This window comes from Eleutherodactylus coqui, chromosome 7 (genome assembly GCF_035609145.1).
Source record: "Eleutherodactylus coqui strain aEleCoq1 chromosome 7, aEleCoq1.hap1, whole genome shotgun sequence".
Classification (NCBI taxonomy): domain Eukaryota; kingdom Metazoa; phylum Chordata; class Amphibia; order Anura; family Eleutherodactylidae; genus Eleutherodactylus; species Eleutherodactylus coqui.
Window position 1 is genome coordinate 187,848,198 of NC_089843.1, and position 19,399 is coordinate 187,867,596.

The window sequence follows — 19,399 nt, forward strand, 5'->3', positions numbered from 1 at the left end:
TTTATATAATACAATCCACTATTGCCAATCCAGGGATGTCTTGAGTTTTCGTCTACCAGTATGCACAGATCACCTCCGTGTATCGCTCTAGTCAGGCGCTGATACTCTGCATGTTAATGACCACATTTATGTGCGATTGCTTGAGTTCAGTTTCCTGCAACTCGCTAGAACAAGAGGGGCGAGTGTTCTGTATCAAGCATTGCTTTTAAAGGGGTTTTCTAGCATGTGCTATCACATTATACAGTGGTAGTCAACCCCCCCAGAGCATCACTGATCTTGTGAATGAAGGAGCCACCAGCCATTTGGCTGTGCAGGAAAAATGTTGAAGGAGCCACCCTCAGGTGACTAGCTATGGTTACCTGTGCCAATGTGCAGGGAAAACCAGTGACGGATTGTGGGGGTCCAAGTAAGTGGAGCCCCACTGATCATATCCTAGCGATATGATATCATTTTATGCGATGTGGGGGAAAAAAACACTTTAAGCATAATTCTGAGATTTTTGCATTTACACGCTGGGTTGATGGCACTTTCATTAAACAAAAAGCAGTAATCCTTCATCAGTATTCAATGGGGATGCATCAGAACATGAAGCCAGATCAATCCTCACCAGCTCCACAACTTCAAAACAAAAACTTGTCAATGTCCGCTTATCCGTATGGTAACTTTGTTGGACATCTGATACACAATACAATAAATGCAACATTTTAGCTTGTGGAAGCCTTTTTCCAGCAGTCTTGCTTGTTAAAACTAAAATGTCACATTTCTTGTTTTGCATATCAGGTGTTCAGTAAAGTTACACTGAATATGCCAACATTGCCAAGTTTTTATTTTTGGACACTTCCATTAACGTTATTTAGACTGTAACGCACCTCCACAATAGGGTACCTGGTTTTGCCACCCAGGACAGAAGGGCTTAGTGTTTGTTTCCCCCCTTTGTAGCCAAATTCTAACAATGCCGTTCCTATGGAGAAGAGAGTTCTGCAAAGGGAATAGAAGCAGCCGGGGTTTGGCTCCACAGCAGTCTGATAGGTGGTCTACCTCTGTTATATACACACTTGAGTAGGAGTCTCAGCCAGCAAACAGCAGAAGAAAAAGATGAGCAAATACCCTTCTGTGACTTTGGTAACCTTTTTCTGTCCTTTTGTACTGCAGCCATGCTGGATTAGATACCACCATATTGTCTGTAAAGACTGCTCTTATTGCTTGGCTGCTCGTATCTAATGTAGTTAGCTACTGTGACGTCTAGCTGAAGTGTAAAATAGAAGAGATTACTTATTACTCAGATGTTCTAAGCATCCGACATGTCAATGTTTTTGTTTCTTTTTTTTTTCTTTTCCTCCTCTACAGCATTCATTACAGTTTTAGAGAATTTGGAAACTATTCCTTGTGGGTGAAGACTAACCATTCCAGAACCAAAGATGTAACGTGTGAAATAATAATGAATCAGAATCCGGGTTACAGTAACCTCCGTGAGTACTTCCTATGTGCATAATAACTCTTTTCTGTTATTTCTACTTAAATCTACTTAAATCTTAAATTGCCAATACTTTCCTTCTCTCTGCAGCCATTGTCATTGCCTTTTTTATATTCGTGGCCATCTTTATAGCCCTGTCCCTGGGATCGTTTTTGTTGCGGTAAGCCTGTATTTAATAATTACTATACAAGGTGCTTATTATCTTTTAAAGTCTTCCTATTTTGTACACATCACATCCTGCTGAGACTTGTGAAATCATGTAATCCAGTGAGTGTTTTCACCAGTAATACATAATAGGTATGTTAGTCCCTGTTCTTCTTCTTTGTGAAGCGTGTATACCCGGAAGGCTCTAGAGGTACTCGCTAAACCTGTCCATTGGGTTGCATCGGCAGATGGAGGACAAAAAGGGTATATTTTTTTTGTGCTATACATGTGTATAGCAGCCAAAAGGACAAAGTATTAAATGGTGTAGAAGACTGTGGTATCCCATACAACAGTAATAATACATTTTAGTGGATGCCATAATAGCCTCTGGGTGATGGATGCCACCCTGTAGTATCTGTCACAGGCCTCCATTAAATATATACCTTGGGAAGCTCCAGTGACCTAAATGCCATAAAGCAACAGTTATTACTGGAACGTCTTTGGCCAAAGAGAATCTCACAGCTGGGGTCCTGCTGTGCTCCTGTCTCCATGAATGGAGTAGCATTGGAAATGGACAGTTCTCCATTCTGGAGGGCTTACTGAAGGAGGGGGTGATGCTCTGCAGACAGGCATGGATGGCTCGGTAGCGGCAGTGCATGCTTCAGTGGATCTTCTCATAAAGGGGGACATGCTGTACTTAAGGGACCCTACATTGGCTGCTTCTGTGTTGTGCAGTAGAAGATATGGCGGGCAGATGAATGCTACAGACAGATTAGGTGCCTGGTAACAGCCCCTCAGGGACACTAGATGCAAGATCCACTGTAGATTTCCTGTAGTTGACTTTGAAGACCAGGCAGCTGCTATTGATTTTCCCCCTTTTTGGAGTAGATCCTGATGATGACACCTTGATGCCATTCTTGCAGCCCCCCCTTTCATGGCTGTGCCCTAGCAGCCTGCCAAGCATATACAACCTGCAGTGCTGCCTGTAGTCTTCAGATGATCCTCTTCTGCTCGTGCCAGTGAAGGACCCCTGCTGTACCCCACAGTACCCCCATACAGTGAGATACATCCATCGGAAGTATAAGTTAGGACATATAACCTCTGATGTAGCTGCATAATGTGATGCAAACGGGGACTATGTTATGTATGTATGCAAGAAATCCTGGGATAAAATTCACCCTATCAGAGTTTCAAACTGGCGCCAGCGGAGCGCTATTAGTTTTTGTTTCTTTTATTACAACATAACTATATTGGGCTCTTCTATGTATCATGATGTACTCTGCAATTGTTGTACAACTACTTTTGAATATTAAAGTTATCTTCTTATTTTTTAAAAATTGTTTTTGTGTCAAAAAACAGACAATGTGAAACTATTCCCTGGTGCGGTATAACCGTCTGCGCGGGAGGGTGCGGTATAACCGTCTGCGCGGGAGGGTGCGGTATAACCGTCTGCGCGGGAGGGTGCGGTATAACCGTCTGCGCGGGAGGGTGCGGTATAACCGTCTGTTGCACCCGACTGTTTACTGTAATTGACTTGTGTTAATAAATTGTGTAATATTTGGTATTGCTCCTATAATAATTCTCATTGGCTGAACAGAATTAGCAACAAAACAGGAACTTGTTTTAGAAAAATGAAATCAGCATTTATTCTTCCTTTTTTCATGCAGCTGTGATGACCATTGTTGTTTTTGCTTTGCTAAATAAAACTTGTTATGACAGTTTGAGGCTAATGGTCCATTTCTAGCAAAGATTATCACTCAAAATTTGTCAGAAACTGACAGTTTTGAGCGATCATCTTGCATAGGTACTAATAGGCTAATCAGCCCAATAGTGGCTAACTAGCTTCATTTGCATGTTTTTAGAGAACAGCGGGTGGAGAACATGTAAATGGGACTTAAGACCGTAAACGCAAGACAGGCAATACGGGGACGTCACTGCAGCTTCTATGTAAATCGGTACACAGTACATATATAGTAAAGGCTCATTTACACGCAACAATTATCACTCAATTTGTCCAAACCGCTTTTGAGCGATAGCTGTTGCATGTAAATGTGTGCCCATCGTGCACTCAGTTTGCACTCTTCGTCCATCGCTGAGTTCAACTCCGCATAAAAGCCATTTAGAAACAAACTTTATTGTTGTGGTGCAAGGTTGCATTATGGAGAAAGCAAAGTTCATCAGATATGCAAATTTTGTTGCAAGCGTGAAGTTTGTCTAAATGGCCTTATACCCGGGTTGATGACATTGTTCTGATTCCCGCTATCCAGTAAGAATCAAAATCATTATCGTTCATTGTAAATACATGTCCCGCCTGAACGTCAAGTGAGAATTAGCTCGCTTCTCGTTCAGTTTCTGCATGCATTTATAAACATCTGCCTGCTTACTGTGATTTGAGGCCGCGGGCCGGAACAATCGCTGGTCTCTCCCACCTACATTGACTAGTGATTATCATTCCTGTGTAAAGGCACAGGAACGGTTATCACTGGGTGACCTATCAGGCATCTGTAACCGACAGGTCATCCCGTGTAAAAGGGCCCTAAATCGTGGCAAGTCCTATGCGTTGTCTATCCCATTTCACCTTGATTAATGGCTCCCATGCCATCTGATGTCACTCTCTCGTATTCTGTAATCAGAACTTGATTGAGCCGTCAGTCAAAAAAGGCACTGAAAGATTCCCTTTAATTGGGTCCAGCCTGTTGTGGTTTGCTGCCATCTGCATCATACTCCACCATTCTCTCTTAAAGGTTTGCTGCCATCTTGTAAAGCAATTAGCTAGGATATGCCATCACTTTACGACTGGTGGTGTGGGTCTGTCTTTTTAGGTCGCCCACGATCCTGAGAATGAAGGGGCCGCAGCACTGATTTAACTGTGTTCCCTTCTAAGTTTTCCTATTGACATTCTGTGTGTTAACTTCTTGGACTTGTATACAGGAAGTCACTGGGGTCAGAAGAGCCTGTGACGTCGCAGGTCACCTAATACGCTGCACAGATGCAATTTAGAATAGAAATATTATGCAGCAAAGGGTTTGCAAAAAGAAAAACAAACCTTGGACAACCCCTCGTAAGGTCCCATATAGATACCGTGCCCAGTAACACAACAGAGTGCCCACAAATGTGGTTGGAAGGTACCAAAATAAGAAAACTCATATGAAGGCCATAAACGTACAATGAGACCAAGTTGCCCCTCTAGTGAAGGATCCCTGGTGTGGTGAGCGGCTGCTCCTGCAGCGCCAGCGTCTTGTCTGCTTGTTGGATAATAGTACGAGACGGCTCTACTGCAATTGTGCTTGTTCAGTATGTCTACCGACAAGCAGAAAAGATGCTGCAGATTCAGATGTAGCCACTTGCCACACGGAGGATCCCTCCACATACGCTGCGGAACAGAGAGAGAAGCAAGACTGAGCATGTGCGACCTTCTAGGAAGGTGGACACAGAGCAGAAACAGCAGGAGGCGCTGGTCTAACATTAGTCCTCGGATATCTGGGGATGGAAACGGGGTTTTTTTGGGTTTTTTTTTTAACGTGTACAAAAAATGTTTATGATTATGAGTTGGCGTTAACGATAAACCATATTCTTTATGGGGCACCCCTTTAATGCACTGTATTGTACAGTATATCTGCCTTGGTGGTAGTCAGTAGGAGGTGTATAGATCAGAAATGTTCCGTTTCATAACTTTTCTATTGTGTGTGTGTGTGTGTGTGTGTGTGTGTGTGTGTGTGTGTGTGTGTGATAAAAAATAAACTAACGTTAAATGCACTTTTTCTGTCTCTTCAGACTAAACACTGTACAGAATTGGCTATGCAAGCGGATCAACCCTGTTGAAACTGATCGGCTCATTAATTCTGTGAGTTTATAATTCGATCTCTGCTATCAAGTCTCTTTATTCTGTTCCGGAAGGCCATCTGTTTGTCACACACAAGTCTGAACCCCTTTGTGTTGCCACAATAAATCCTACATGCTCAAGGCCCAGTCTTTGAGCGAGAATCGTTACGTCTAACGCGCGGCCATCGTGCAGATTTAGATAAGCCTTATCAGTGCTGAGTTTTCAGTGGGATACCACTGATACTATTGTTTCAGCTGGTATCCCACTTGGAGAACACAGCAGGAGTATGCAGAAGACAGCGCACCAGCTGTCTTCTGTATAACCCACTTGGAACACTCAGCTGTACATCAGCTAAGCACTCCGAGAAGACAACAGCTGTATGCAGAAGATAGTGGTCCCGCTTGTCTTCTGCATACAGCATGAGCCTTCATTTACACACTTATGCAAAGTGAATGCTCAGAACTGTCACTCAAACTGCCGTTTGAGCGTATTTTGAGCGATCATCTTGCCGTGTAAATGCACACAGCGATTATCGCTCAAAAGACATCTTTTGAGCGATAATCGTTGTGTCTAAATGGGCCTTTAAACAATGTGTTTGTAAGACTTGGCGTTCCCCTGATCTTTAACTAATGCATTGACAGCACAGTCCTAATTTTTGTATTTTGGTTTCCAGGAGCTCGGTTCCCCTAATAGGGCAGATCTATGCAGCCAGGACGCACATTACACTACCTGGAATACTGTGCCCCAAAGACTCCGGTCGCTGGACACGTTTAGAGGGTAACCTACTCGCTGTGTCTTATCCTTCTCCACTGTTTTCAAGGCCTGGTTTAGAATGAATGTGACGCACAACTAAATATTTAGGGACAGATTGTTAATCCTTCGTACCCATAAGCCGGTCCCTACGGTCCAGTATTATAGCACTGTAGTTGGTGATGGAGGTTTAGCTTTTGGGTCTTTTTAAATTCTGGAAAATGTGTTGGGAGCGCTGCAGCACTTCTCTTCCTGTTAAAATGATGTACCTAAGTGGAAGACAAGTGGCCGTATTATAAGCCCGCCGTTGCACGAGTGTGAGACCGGCTTGCATGTGTCTGGCTATACAGTCTTTTATTCCTCTAGTGCAGTCAAAAAATACTGGCATGACCCTCATGACATAACGGAGTCTGTCTTTTTGTATAGACTCTCGAACAATGATTCGGGGAGTGTCATCAGCAGTCGCTAGACTTCGAGGTCTTGTAGTTACAATGTTTAACCCCTTAATGCTTAAAAATCTAAATTGGAAATCCCATGACATGACATAAAGTGGGATTGCACAGATCTGTTCTACAGTGTATTTTATTTGCTTATTTATGTTGGTGGAATAAGAAAGCTTTTGCCGCATGTAACTATTTTTTTTCTGGTCTTAGGCTTTCTCTTATAATCATGGTGTTTGTAAATTATGGTGGAGGAGGCTACTGGTTCTTCAAGCATCAGAGCTGGAATGGTGAGTTTCTTCAAGCTATTCAATAATGTGGTTTTTAGAAAATGATGTGGCGTCTCTAGCAAAGTTCATATAAAAATGGTTACATGAGTCATATTGATATAAACCCACAGTGCTTTAATACAGTTCATTGTGCTGGCCTCATGGAACAGCTCCAGGTTGGGCCCTGTTCACTTGCGTACAAGGGTTCATAAAGCCTACTGCTTAGAACTGGTGCACTTACTTTATAGGAGCTTTTCATATTTCATTCATTTAATTCCAGGACTCACAATAGCCGATCTGGTTTTTCCATGGTAAGCAATTTTTTTTAAATTATATATCGTATTCCTTATAATGTAGGATTTGTTTGAAATAGATATCACACAGAAATATTATACAGTTAATCCCTGAAAATAGGACCCTGTCTTATATTAATTTTTGCCCCGAAAGAGGTGCTAAGTCTTATTTTTGGGGGCTGTCTTATTATAGTTACCTAGCAGGCTTGGTCCAGGTCCCTCCTGCTGCTCTCCGGAGCTCTGATGTACTGAGCCGCGTCATTGATTGGCTACGTTCATAAATCCTGCCTCCACACTACGATACTGTGATTGCTTCCTCGTTCTCTGCATTGATTGGTTCTTCGACCACTGCTCAGCCAATCAAAGACATCGCATTGGTTTGAGCGCTGCAGCAGCGCTCGAGAACCAATCAGAGCCATCACTTCCTGGAGGTGGGATTTATGAATCTTGTAACCAGCAAGTGATCTTCTGTGGGTGGCCGATCGCAAGAAGCGCGTCGGAGCTCCAGACAGCAACGGAAGGGACCTGGACCGAGTCGGCTAGGTAATGTATTCCTCTAATTATTTTTTTTTTATGTAATGCAGCCAGGGCTTATTTTTGGGTAGGGCTTATATTTCAAGCCTCCCAAAAAATTCCAAAAAATCAGGGTAGGTCTTATTTTTGGGGAAACTGGGTATCTATTATATCTTTTATCTCCAATATCTATTTTATCCATATCTTTTAATATCTATCTATCTGGCCTTTTTACTCTAGGTTTGTCTTTATTATGGGAACCTCCATCCATTTGTCCTTGAACTCGATGCTGCGTAAAGGAAACTCCAAATGGAAACTGTTTTGGAAAGTTCTTTGGCGAAGCATTCAGCTGTTCCTCATTGGATTGTTTGTGATAAATGAAAATTACTGCCGTGGGCCATGTGAGAGGTTTCCTTTTTAATTATTTATTTGTCTTCCACATACGTGGCTTATACTGGTGCGCTGACATGGATCTAGTATCAGCAATTGATTTCGGGAATGCTCAGTGCTCTCTATAATCAGTCATTACCTCGTGGAGCTTATAAGTCTAAAGGGAATGGGTCATCAGAAATTATATATTTTAACTTTTTTTTTTTTTTCTGTGCCACTTGTATTTTTAAAAAAAAAATCTTTATGGCTTGCACATTCTGTTCTGTACAGCAGCCTCGTGGACCAGAGAAACGATAGACTGGAGGGGATTCATTTACTTTTGATAGGCTTGTGGGCAGGTTCTGTAATGTGCAGAGAGGGAGGAGGTGAGCTCTGACAATCTCCTATGGCGACTACTGTGTTTTCTATATATAGAAAACCTTTCCTTGTAATTCTGATTGTCATGATAATGAGATGACTGCTGATCTCTAGAGAACAGCTTCAGCCTGTCAGCTTCATGGCCAGAGTGAAAACTGCAAGATTAAACATAGAAACACGATTTAAACAATTGTTCATTCATTTTCTGATGACCCATTCCCATTAAGCACAACTCCATTCACCACTTGTATAACGGAGGCAGCCTCCTGCAGCAGCTATAGGGCTCCTATAGATAAGTGACTGTTTATATTTGCCCCATCTCTTCACTGTGAAAATGTAGTCAGGTTTTTCAACTTCAGGTATATTATGTTTAAGTACGTATGACGTAACCGTACCTTTGGGGCTGCTAAACAAATATCCTGATTGTTGTATGACTTGTTTAATTTCCCTAAGTCCCATATTGGCCATCACTTTGTAAGATGCAAAGAAGTTGCCAGAATGTTCCCAGACTGGAAGAAAAAAAGAAAAACAAGAAATTCAATAGAACAGACACATTGTAGCAGATGGTGCTTCCTCTACATCAAATCATGAACCTAGGGCCCTTTTACATGTGCCGATAAATCATTCCGATTCCCACATGCAGTGCGAATCTGAACAATGGTTGTCCAGTGTAAATGCATGAATGACAAACGAGAGTTTGTTCGTTTCTTGTTCGTCTGGTTGCTGCATGCTGAAAACTAAACGACGGATTGTCCCCCGTGAACAGGCAGTATCACTTATGAATGACTGTTTTACTGTAAATGGAGGATGCCGGGTCGGAATAATGCCCTGCCCATTCCTCCTGCATTCACTAAGCGATGCTCGTTCCTGTATGCAAGCACAGGAATTATCGCTGGGACGATCTGTTGGGCATCTTGTATTTGAACGCTATTAGTATAAACTGCTTGTCTGTGTCTGTGTGTACAAATATTATGATTTTTTTTTTTTTTTTTTTTTTTTTTTCAGTGTCCTGGAGTGATCTTCGAATTATGGGTGTTCTTCAACGGCTCAGCCTTACTTACCTTCTGGTTTCAGTTGTGGAATTACTGTTTGCAAAGCCTATACCAGATCCCATGCCTCAGGTAATGAGATTACATGTGTGGATACAGTAGATACATATAGTCACTTGCACAAAATGCACATCATTACGGTATGTACTTAAATGTGACATCTGATTGCTAAGACCCCATGTACACTAACAGGTGATCGCTCAAAAGTCACTCAAACGATAGTTTGAGTGACAGTTTTGAGTGATCATCTTTGCATAGTCTATAGTAGCTAATTAGCTACTTAAGAGCTATGCAGGCTGAGCGGAACACCGCCGCTATCATTCGGCGAGCAATACAGCTGTTCTGCATAAGCAAACAGCTGTATTGGTCTTTGCGATTACAGCTCGCGTTCCGTTATGAACTACCAGCGGGACATGAGCTGAAGGAATCTTATCAGCTCTGCCGACTGTGATAACAGCCTACACCGCTGATAAAAGTTCATCCCTCAATTCAAAAAAACTAGAATTGAGTGAGGAACGACTCGTGCACAAAAACTGCACAATGTCCGTGCATTTAGACTCAATGGTTGTCGCTCAAAAGACTGCTTTGAGTGAATTTTGAGCGAGAATCATTGGGTCTAAATAGGCTTTAAGATGCAGTTGAGGCATCTCTGCCGCGCAGTTGGAATAAAGGCGAAGTTGACACAAGTCGACCTCATTCAGGAGAGCTTTTTCTGTCCTACAACAGACCCTTCCAGTAAGTAACTTGGTTTTGAGAGTTGCACGAGTCCATAATTGCACTCTATAGCAAACAACCTCTTGCTTCTGTCTCTGTGATTGCATTGTGTAATACCCCATTTACACTGACAGATGATCGCTCAAAAGCTGCTCAAATAACAGTTTGAGTGACAGTTTTGACTGATCATCCTTGCATACTTTTTAGTAGCTAATTAGCTACTATAGCATATGCAGCCGGAGCGGGACACAGCCACGGCCACTAATAGAGCATAAGCAAACAACTGTAGTGTTCTTTGTGCTTACAGTCTGTGCCCCACTGTGAATCCAGGGGCAGGAGGTGTAGAAATAAAAGAAAAAAAAAAGAAAAAAAGCTTAACGTGGCAATTGCCAAAATTCTGTCTCAAAGTCATTGATAAATTTCCTGTATGCTTTGTCTTTTTAAAAAAAAAACCAAAAAACTGTCATCAGGTTGTTTCTAAGCTATCTAAGGCCGCTTTCACACGGCTGAGAAAATCCGCTAGGTTTGTGCATTGCGAGATGCACAAATGTGAACCTCATTTTTTTGAATAGAGTCATATACATGAGTGCTTTTTTTTTTTTTTCTTCTCGCATTTTGAAAAATAATCGCAGCATGCCCTTTCTTTGGGCGTTCCCTCGCAAGACCTCGCCCTTTGTTTTTAATGGGGCCGGGAAACGCATGGCACGGCATCCGATATGAGGTTTTCCATTAAAAACAATGGAAAACACTTGCTGGCGTGATGCGTTTTGACACAAAAACTCTTCACAACCACCAGGAAATCACACGTTCCCGAGCACATGAAGTGAGCGCAAGTAAAGGTGGACAGTAGTACGCAAGCGTAAGCATCTTTTGACACAGCGCAAATGCGGGATTTTGTCAGAGGATAGAAAATTAAGATATGCCTGTTCAGTGAAACCCGGGGGCGCTGGTGGGTCTGTCCAGAGAAAATCTGTCTAGCTTACGAAAATTTGACTCTTTTTGCCTAATTTTAATACAGCACAGGAAAACTTCAAAGGACGAGTATAAAGGTATCGGGGCACGTATAAAAGTATATAGCAATATGGCAATCTCCTAATCAACACTATTACACGCATTGCTTACATTGCATAGGAAAAACCTGATTTAGGCCGACTGTCCACAGGCGGTGCGATATACCGCAGCGGATTTCCGTCGCAGGGGAGCATTACCTTGCTGCGATTTTAAGCAATGAACCTATCATTGTGATTGGTTCATCGTTGAAAATCGCGTTGATTTTACTCATGTGTACATCTGGTTGCGCTTTCCATAGTTATCCTATGGAAAGTGTTCATTGTGTTACCCGCGTGCAGATGATCGTTGCTGGTAATGCAGTGAAATATCTCCCGTGGACAGGAGGCCTCAGTATGAAGACTCAAATATTTTCTGTTATTATACTTGCAGACTAGGAGTTGCCTTATACCGGTAGTAGCTGCACAGAGCCACGCACCATATATAGATGTTACATCACTGCATCTTATGTCCTCTTCATTGATGCTAATATTGATTATAATTGCTGTGTTTGCATTCTAGAACCGCACATGCTTCGTTTTGCAGGATGTGCTCCCCTACTGGCCGCAGTGGCTGATAATACTGGTCTTGGAAGCAGGCTGGCTGTGTTTGACCTTCTTGCTTCCTGTGCCTGGATGCCCCATGTGAGTTTCTAAAGTTATGTATTGAGTATACTGTGCTTGTAATGTATGCATGCTGAGCACTAAAGGGTCGGCACTTCTTATACAGGGGATTTGGACAATGCACGTGTGTGTCGGAAAAAAGCAAAACTAAAACATTATTGATAGACATAAAACAGATAGTAAATTGTCCCACCTTGCTTTATGTGCTGCAGCTCTGTTCCTGTCGGCAGGTATACTCACACGCCTTCACATTGCCATCCGGCTGCTTTGGCTTTAGTTAGGCCGCCTGCAGACGAGCGGGTCGGATCCGGCGGCGAGAATTCTCGCCGCGGGACCTGACCCGAGCGCCTGCAGAGACGGGCGCGTACTCACCCGCGCCCGGCGGCCCCGGCTCTTTCACGTGCCGGCAGCCGGCGCATGCGCAGACCGGCGGCCGGGTGAGTGACGTATCTCTGCGAGCCCCGCACAAAAATAGGACATGCCGCGGTTTGTTTGCCGTGCGAGATTTCGCGCGGCCAGACTGCGGCCGTCTGCATAGGAGTGCGTATTGTAATGCACTCCTAGGCAGGCTTTGAGCGGCGGAAATCCCGCCGCGGGATTTCCGTCCGTGTGCAGGTGGCCTTAAACACATAAATTCCATATACAGGAGTCCGGCTTTTGTGAGATAGTTCCTGCTTTATTCAAACAAACTTGTGCTCATGACAGACAGAGTACGCGTTTCGGTTCACATAGAACCTTGCTCACCTCTGGATAACAAACATTACACAGACCTTTAAAAAGCTTAACGTATAATTAGTTAATTAAAAACAAATGTGTTAACCCCTGCATTGACTTTTTTATGTTAATTGCCATGGTTCGTTTCCTCCTGCAAGATCCGACACATGTCTATTTGCATATAGAGTATACATAGTAGGACAATACAGCAGTGGACAGTCATATTAAACATGGTGGAAGATATAGTAGAATAAAGTGAAATAAGTATTACCTTGAAGGACTGAGGCAGCTTATTTATCATATCTATGCATATATCACACAAAATTTTTTTTATTTTTTTTTCCCCCAGCGGTATATAAGTAAATGTATAGGTTATATATACTTTATAAAGTAAAGCAATTTCAGTGTGGGCAGTTATATTAAATGGAAGCTCATTTAGACAGACTGAGGCAGCTTAATTAGCATATCATTAGCATTATTGAATTGGTGCAAAGAGAAAGCAGGAAAGTTAAGATCTATTTACACGGGGCGAATGTTGGGTGCTACAGTGCCCGCCAGCCGTCGCTGCGATGATCGCTCAGTGAGTGGAGATGGGGCGGGCAGGAGATCATTCTGGCTCGCCGGCCTCCATTCACAGTAAAGAGATGGTTTTTCTTACATCAACAACTACCTGTTGAGACCGAATAGTGATGAGTAAGGATTAGGCGCTCACTGGAAGGATACTGAAAAGTATAGTAGGTGAGTGGTCTTGATTGCCAGGTGGAGACGAATATTCATAGGTGCTGTAAACAATCTCATGAGAGAGAGCGGCTAGAGGGAAACTCCGGTCATGGCATGAGGGAGGAAGATATAAATGAGATAAAAGGAAAAAAACCTCAGCGCTCGCACCGTAGAATAGGTAAGAATAGAATGTACTGAAGAGACTGAAGTTATATCACTTACTTCCAGGAGGTGCCTTTAGGGTAGGCGCCTCCTAATCCAAATAGGCGTATCAGATATGGTACCGATCAACAATGATGAACAGGTTCCACGATTTTAATAAAATATAATATAATAAAATAAAATCTATAATACACAACGCGTTTCGGCCGCACGGCCTTTTTCAAGTGTTTTACGCGTTGTGTATTATAGATTATTTTATTTTATTATATTATATTTTATTAAAATCGTGGAACCTGTTCATCATTGTTGATCGGTACCATATCTGATACGCCTATTTGGATTAGGAGGCGCCTACCCTAAAGGCGCCTCCTGGAAGTAAGTGATATAACTTCAGTCTCTTCAGTACATTCTATTCTTACCTATTCTACGGTGCGAGCGCTGAGGTCTTTTTCCTTTTATCTCATTTGTTGAGACCGAATGACGCTGCGGCAGACTTAGGGTGCGTTCACACGAGTGTAGGCATATTTACATTCGCACGAGCGCAGCGTATAATCGCCGGAAAGAACGTTTTTCACCGATCACGATCAGAGCTAGAAAGCGTATTTTCGTTTGTTCCTACTTTTCAAACGGTCTTTTCGGCCATCGAATATGCGTTGGTGCGTATTTCGGTCGCATATGTTCCGTTTTTTTTTCGGATTGCCGTTTTTACGCGCCGTAAAATCGCCCGTGCGAACGAATACATTGGAAACCAATGCCTCAGATGGTCACGTTTATACGATTGGGCGCAAAAACGCGCCGTTTATGCGCTCGTGTGAACGCACCCTTACAATGATTTTTATGTCTGCATGAAAGATCTGATCAGTGGTTTATTCCTGTTGGTTCTTTTACTGCAGGCACCCAACAGTTGTCTCGTGTAAAACGGCCTTAACAAGTGGGCCTTTACTCATAGGAAATAATGGCTATATTGCCCAAAAATGTAAAAATGCTTACATAAATTAACCTGTTTAAAATCGTGGGCTCTTCACGTATCTCACAACACACAGAAATTCGGACCGATATCGAATTTGTGTACTCGTGTTGTGGGGTTGTTTTTTAAGTGGATGCAATGTGTTCTGTAAGAGAAAAGCATCGCTGCACTTGTGATTTTCACACACCTGAAAATCGCATGGTGTCCAAAAGTAAAAAGGAAAATATCGCATTCGTATGTAAATGTAGTATGATGTTTGTTTTTTATCTATAGGGAAGAATTGATGATTCTTCAACAAAGTCGCCCAAAAATAGGACATGCTGTGATATTTGTATCTTGCAGCATTGCTGTGACAGAAAAATCGCCCACGTGAAATGAACCCATTTAAAATAATGGATTCTTTTCTCATGTGGTTTCTGTGCATCTTGTAACACACAGAGATCATGCATGAAAATCGCCCATTTAAATACCCCCTTTGTGTTTCTTTGGCAGTTCTCAAAGATTTTAGAATCGTGTGGTTAATGTTTCAGACAACCTCACCGATAATCCCCATTTACACGCAAAGATGATTGCTCAAAATTCGCACAAACATTAGGATGATTGACAGTTTGAGTGATGATTTTGCATAAGCTGCTAATGGGCACTAATGCCCATTAGTCTGTTATCTGCATACAGCCACTTTATTCTCCAGCGGGACTGCAGCTGAATACAATGTTATCAGCTGTCCCGTGGAGAAACACAGTGTGCCGTCCCTGCTATCAGCTCTCCGGCTGAATGATGCATTTAAAGCTGAACTAAACATCATTGAAGTCACCGAAGGGAATAAGAAATAAACATAAAATATAACCTTTATTAAATATATTAAAATTCGGCGAAGGTGTGTGTGTGTGTGTGTGTGTGTGTGTGTGTGTATATGTATATATGTGTGTGTGTGTATATGTATATATATGTGTGTGTGTGTGTATATGTATATATGTATGTATATATATATATATATATATATATACACACACATATACACACACACTAGCTGATATACCCGGCTTCGCGCGAGTTAATTTGGTACTGGTGTTTGTCTGGTGTTCACACGGAAATCTTATGAAGTCGTGGTTACTTTAGAGATACCAAAAAAACATATGTTCACCATTTTTGCATAGTTCTCTGCGTTACCCAGGAAACACCACATGGAGGTAACCATGCGACGTTTCCTTTATATAAAATGACATCAGGAAGTGAGAGAATTTGATTTCGTACATAAAATTTGGACACTAATTCTTTTGCGCTTAGAATTGAATAATCGAGTTGGGACCCATTAGCCTTTCCTATTTATGACATAATCAATGCTCCTGCCAAATTTCCCGTTTCTATGACACCGGAAAGTGAGAAAATTAGATTCCGTACGTAAAATTTGGACGCTAATTCTTTTGCGCATAGAATTGAATAATCGAGTTGGGACCTATTAGCGTTTCCTATTTATGACATAATCAATGCTCGTGCCAAATTTCCCGTTTCTATGACACCGGAAAGTGAAAAAATTACATTCCGCACATAAAATTTCGACGCTAATTCTTTTGCGCTAGAATTGAATAATCGAGTTGGGACCCATTAGCTTTTCCTATTTATGACATAATCAATGCTAGTGCCAAATTTCCCGTTTCTATGACACCGGAAAGTGAGCTAATTAGGTTCCGTACGTAAAATTTGGACGCTAATTCTTTTGCGCATAGAATTGAATAATCGAGTTGGGACCCATTAACTTTTCCTTTTTATGACATAATCAATGCTCGGGCCAAATTTTAAGTTTCTATGACATTGGAAAGTGACAGATTTAGATTACGTACGTAAAATTTCGACGCCAATTCTTTTGCGCTAGAATTGAATAATCGAGTTGGGACCCAATTACTTTTCCTATTTTGGAGATAATCTATGCGTGTGCCAAATTTCATGTTTCTACAACATCGGGAAGTTGGAATACTTTTGGCGAGTGAGTCAGTGAGGGCTTTCGTCTCTCTATCTAGCTATCTATCTATATCAGGTGACCAATAGTCACTAATTCTCACAATATTATCAATAAATTATTCGCTCGATAATACCTTAGCTATGGATGCCCAAGGAGCCTGTATGGACTTAGAGAGCTGGTCCAATATCGGACCCAATCTCCCAGGTATCCTATCAAATAGTTAGCCCAAACATATTTATCAGATATTTATATTCATTTGAGCCATTATAGTAGCTCCTACAGGGACTCCACTTAAATCACTCAGCCTCTATAGATCAACGTATTCTCTGAATTGTACACCCTGACATCTGATTCAGATACCTATCTGGATAGCTCTACTCTTTATTGTTCTCTAAGTATATGATCTTAGTACCAATAGGGAGTGACATCTAAAATAACGATATGTCCTCCATGTAAAATAAAAAATAAATCTTGGTATTTGTATAGCGCCAACTTATTACGCTGCGCTTTCAGGTAATTATTACTTAATTACCCCCCACCAAGCTGGGTTCTCATTTTACCGACCTCGGAAGGATGGAAGGCTGAGTCAACTTATTACGCTGCGCTTTCAGGTAATTATTACTTAATTACCACCAAGCTGGGTTCTCATTTTACCGACCTCGGAAGGATGGAAGGCTGAGTCAACCTTGAGCCGGCTACCTGACGCATGTGGGGATCGAATTTGCAACCTTCAGGTCGTAGGCGAGAGCTTACACTATGCGCCACACGAGGCTCATGTGCATATAACTGTTCTTTTATTAATATGGTAGGTCCGCTGCGTACAATTGCATATAGATGCAAGAGGCTATTTACTTAGGGGCTAGTGAAACCATACCCATCAATGTCTCTTGAGATCAGATTTGAGTCATTTGGGATAACAAAATTCCCATGTGTCTATTATTTATTTGGGCACCACCACCCGGAGTACAACAGATCCCTATATCTTATGTTGGTATAGCCCATCAGTTACCCAGATTTTATGAGTCGGGATAACCCAAAGAGACTTAGGGATATCAAGTCAAATCTACAGGTGGCTCAGAATGTTATAGGCGTTTCTATAATCCTAGTTGGATTATGCAGTGATGACTGGAAGCACATTAAATAAACCTCACAGTAAACTATAAATAATCCTTAACAGATTATTTCCGAATGATTTTCCATAGTGAGGCACAATCTCCTTCACAACGAGCTAGCCCCATATATAATTAAGATATCAGAGTGTTTCTCATGCTTGGAAATAGTGAATACCCCAGCATATATAAAGAAACTGTATATGTGTATGTGTATATATATATATATATATAATATATAGTGTGTGTGTATATGTGTGTGTGTGTGTATATATATAAATATATATATATATATATATATATATATATATATATATATATATATATATATATATATATATAATCTCATATTGCATGCAACAGGTATCACAAATCACTATACTGACACGCTACAAGCTCTTAACTGTGGAGTTTAGAACCTTCATTCTAGGAACCTAATCTATTATTTCCTAATGCTCCTTTACCCATCAACGCGTTTCCACAATCAACAAAGTGTCGATTGTTTAATCAGGGTGGAGCTAAACGGCGTGTATAGATTGACCTTTATGGCCAGAACAAATGATTAGTGATACATGAGGATATTTAACAGCCATTGCGGCTGTGATAGAAATGTCATCGTTCGGACGAAAAAGAAATGATGGTAGCATTTACACGCAACTCTTATCGCTCAAAAGACATTGAGCAAATTTTGTGCGATTATCCGTTTTTGAAGGTCGTTCTGTTTAAGCCCCATTTACACGCAATGATTAAGCTACTAAACTAATTTCCATTTCAGTTGTTATGGGCAACATCTCTACTTTAATGGCGCCTCATTTGGTGAATTTTTATATTAAAAAACTAATATGGAGTGCGGTTCTGCCTCATTCATCCACTACTCGCATGCATTCTCTGTCTGAATGCTTGGATCTCAGAGAGCCCAATTGCAGACACAATGTTTAATTACAGGGCAAAATTATAATTGTAAGGCTATATTCACACAGGAGAACGCGACATCGGACCAAAAAGCTCAGCCAGACATCACAGTTGTCAACCTGCGTTTTACATACAGATGTGAGGTCACGTTCATTCAAAATCTCCTTGCATCATTGCTGTGAAATTGAGCTCCTCGGGCGTGTGCCCTGTGGGTCAGAGGGTCCCAAGTGTTTCCCATTGTTTGTAATAGGAAACCTCATATCACACTCGCATACAAAAGGCAGACCTAGTAATGTTGCTGGTACAGTACATGTAGTGTTTACTTGGTTCCATCTTCAGCAATGATCTGCTTTACAGGGGTTATCTTGGACCTGGAGGTATTGGTGATTCTGGAAACTATCCAAACTGTACAGGAGGGGCAGCTGCCTACATCGATCGATTGGTTCTCGGTGAAGACCATGTGTACCAACATCCATCTTCTAATGTGAGTTCAGGATTCCCACTACTCCCATCACTCGGACTTTAATTTACTGGGGTCTGAATGATATTTTGCTAAAAGTGTCAGTTGCAGATTTGTTGCTTATACTGGATGTTACCATATACTAGATGTACAGTTGCTAGAAAAAGTAAGTGAACCCTTTAGAATTATCTGGATTTGTGTGTTGATTAATGTGAGTAATAACATTTGATCGGATTGTTGGGTGTCTCAGCTATAGACAAACATAATCTAAGGGTGCATTCACACGGGTAAGTTTCATGCGAAAATTACAATCAATAACGATATGCATGTTAACACATATTTTTTTCCCTATGTTTTTATTCACAGGAGTGATCTTTGCTTGCAGCGGTGCTGTGAGATTGCGAAGTCACTGCATGCCCAAATTTGGGTAATTTCTAAGAAATTCTGTGGGATATGTGTAAAAAATTGCATCAGATGCCATGAGATTTGCATACAAGTGTGGGTGTGTG

At 41.6% G+C, this 19,399-nt stretch overlaps 1 protein-coding gene across 2 annotated transcripts in view; it reads left to right on the forward strand.

The window, feature by feature from the left end:
- Positions 1 to 19,399, forward strand: part of HGSNAT (heparan-alpha-glucosaminide N-acetyltransferase) — a 46,083-nt gene that overhangs the window by 11,934 nt on the left and 14,750 nt on the right. Inside the window, exons 4-13 of one of the 2 annotated variants that reach the window (XM_066574126.1) lie at positions 1,348 to 1,469; positions 1,565 to 1,634; positions 5,393 to 5,462; positions 6,115 to 6,218; positions 6,845 to 6,921; positions 7,181 to 7,211; positions 7,947 to 8,107; positions 9,459 to 9,574; positions 11,786 to 11,907; positions 18,788 to 18,914. In XM_066574126.1, coding sequence (XP_066430223.1) covers positions 1,348 to 1,469; positions 1,565 to 1,634; positions 5,393 to 5,462; positions 6,115 to 6,218; positions 6,845 to 6,921; positions 7,181 to 7,211; positions 7,947 to 8,107; positions 9,459 to 9,574; positions 11,786 to 11,907; positions 18,788 to 18,914 — 1,000 coding nt within the window. The remainder of the gene's footprint in view (positions 1 to 1,347; positions 1,470 to 1,564; positions 1,635 to 5,392; positions 5,463 to 6,114; positions 6,219 to 6,844; positions 6,922 to 7,180; positions 7,212 to 7,946; positions 8,108 to 9,458; positions 9,575 to 11,785; positions 11,908 to 18,787; positions 18,915 to 19,399) is intronic. The other variant, XM_066574127.1, reaches the window with a different exon arrangement.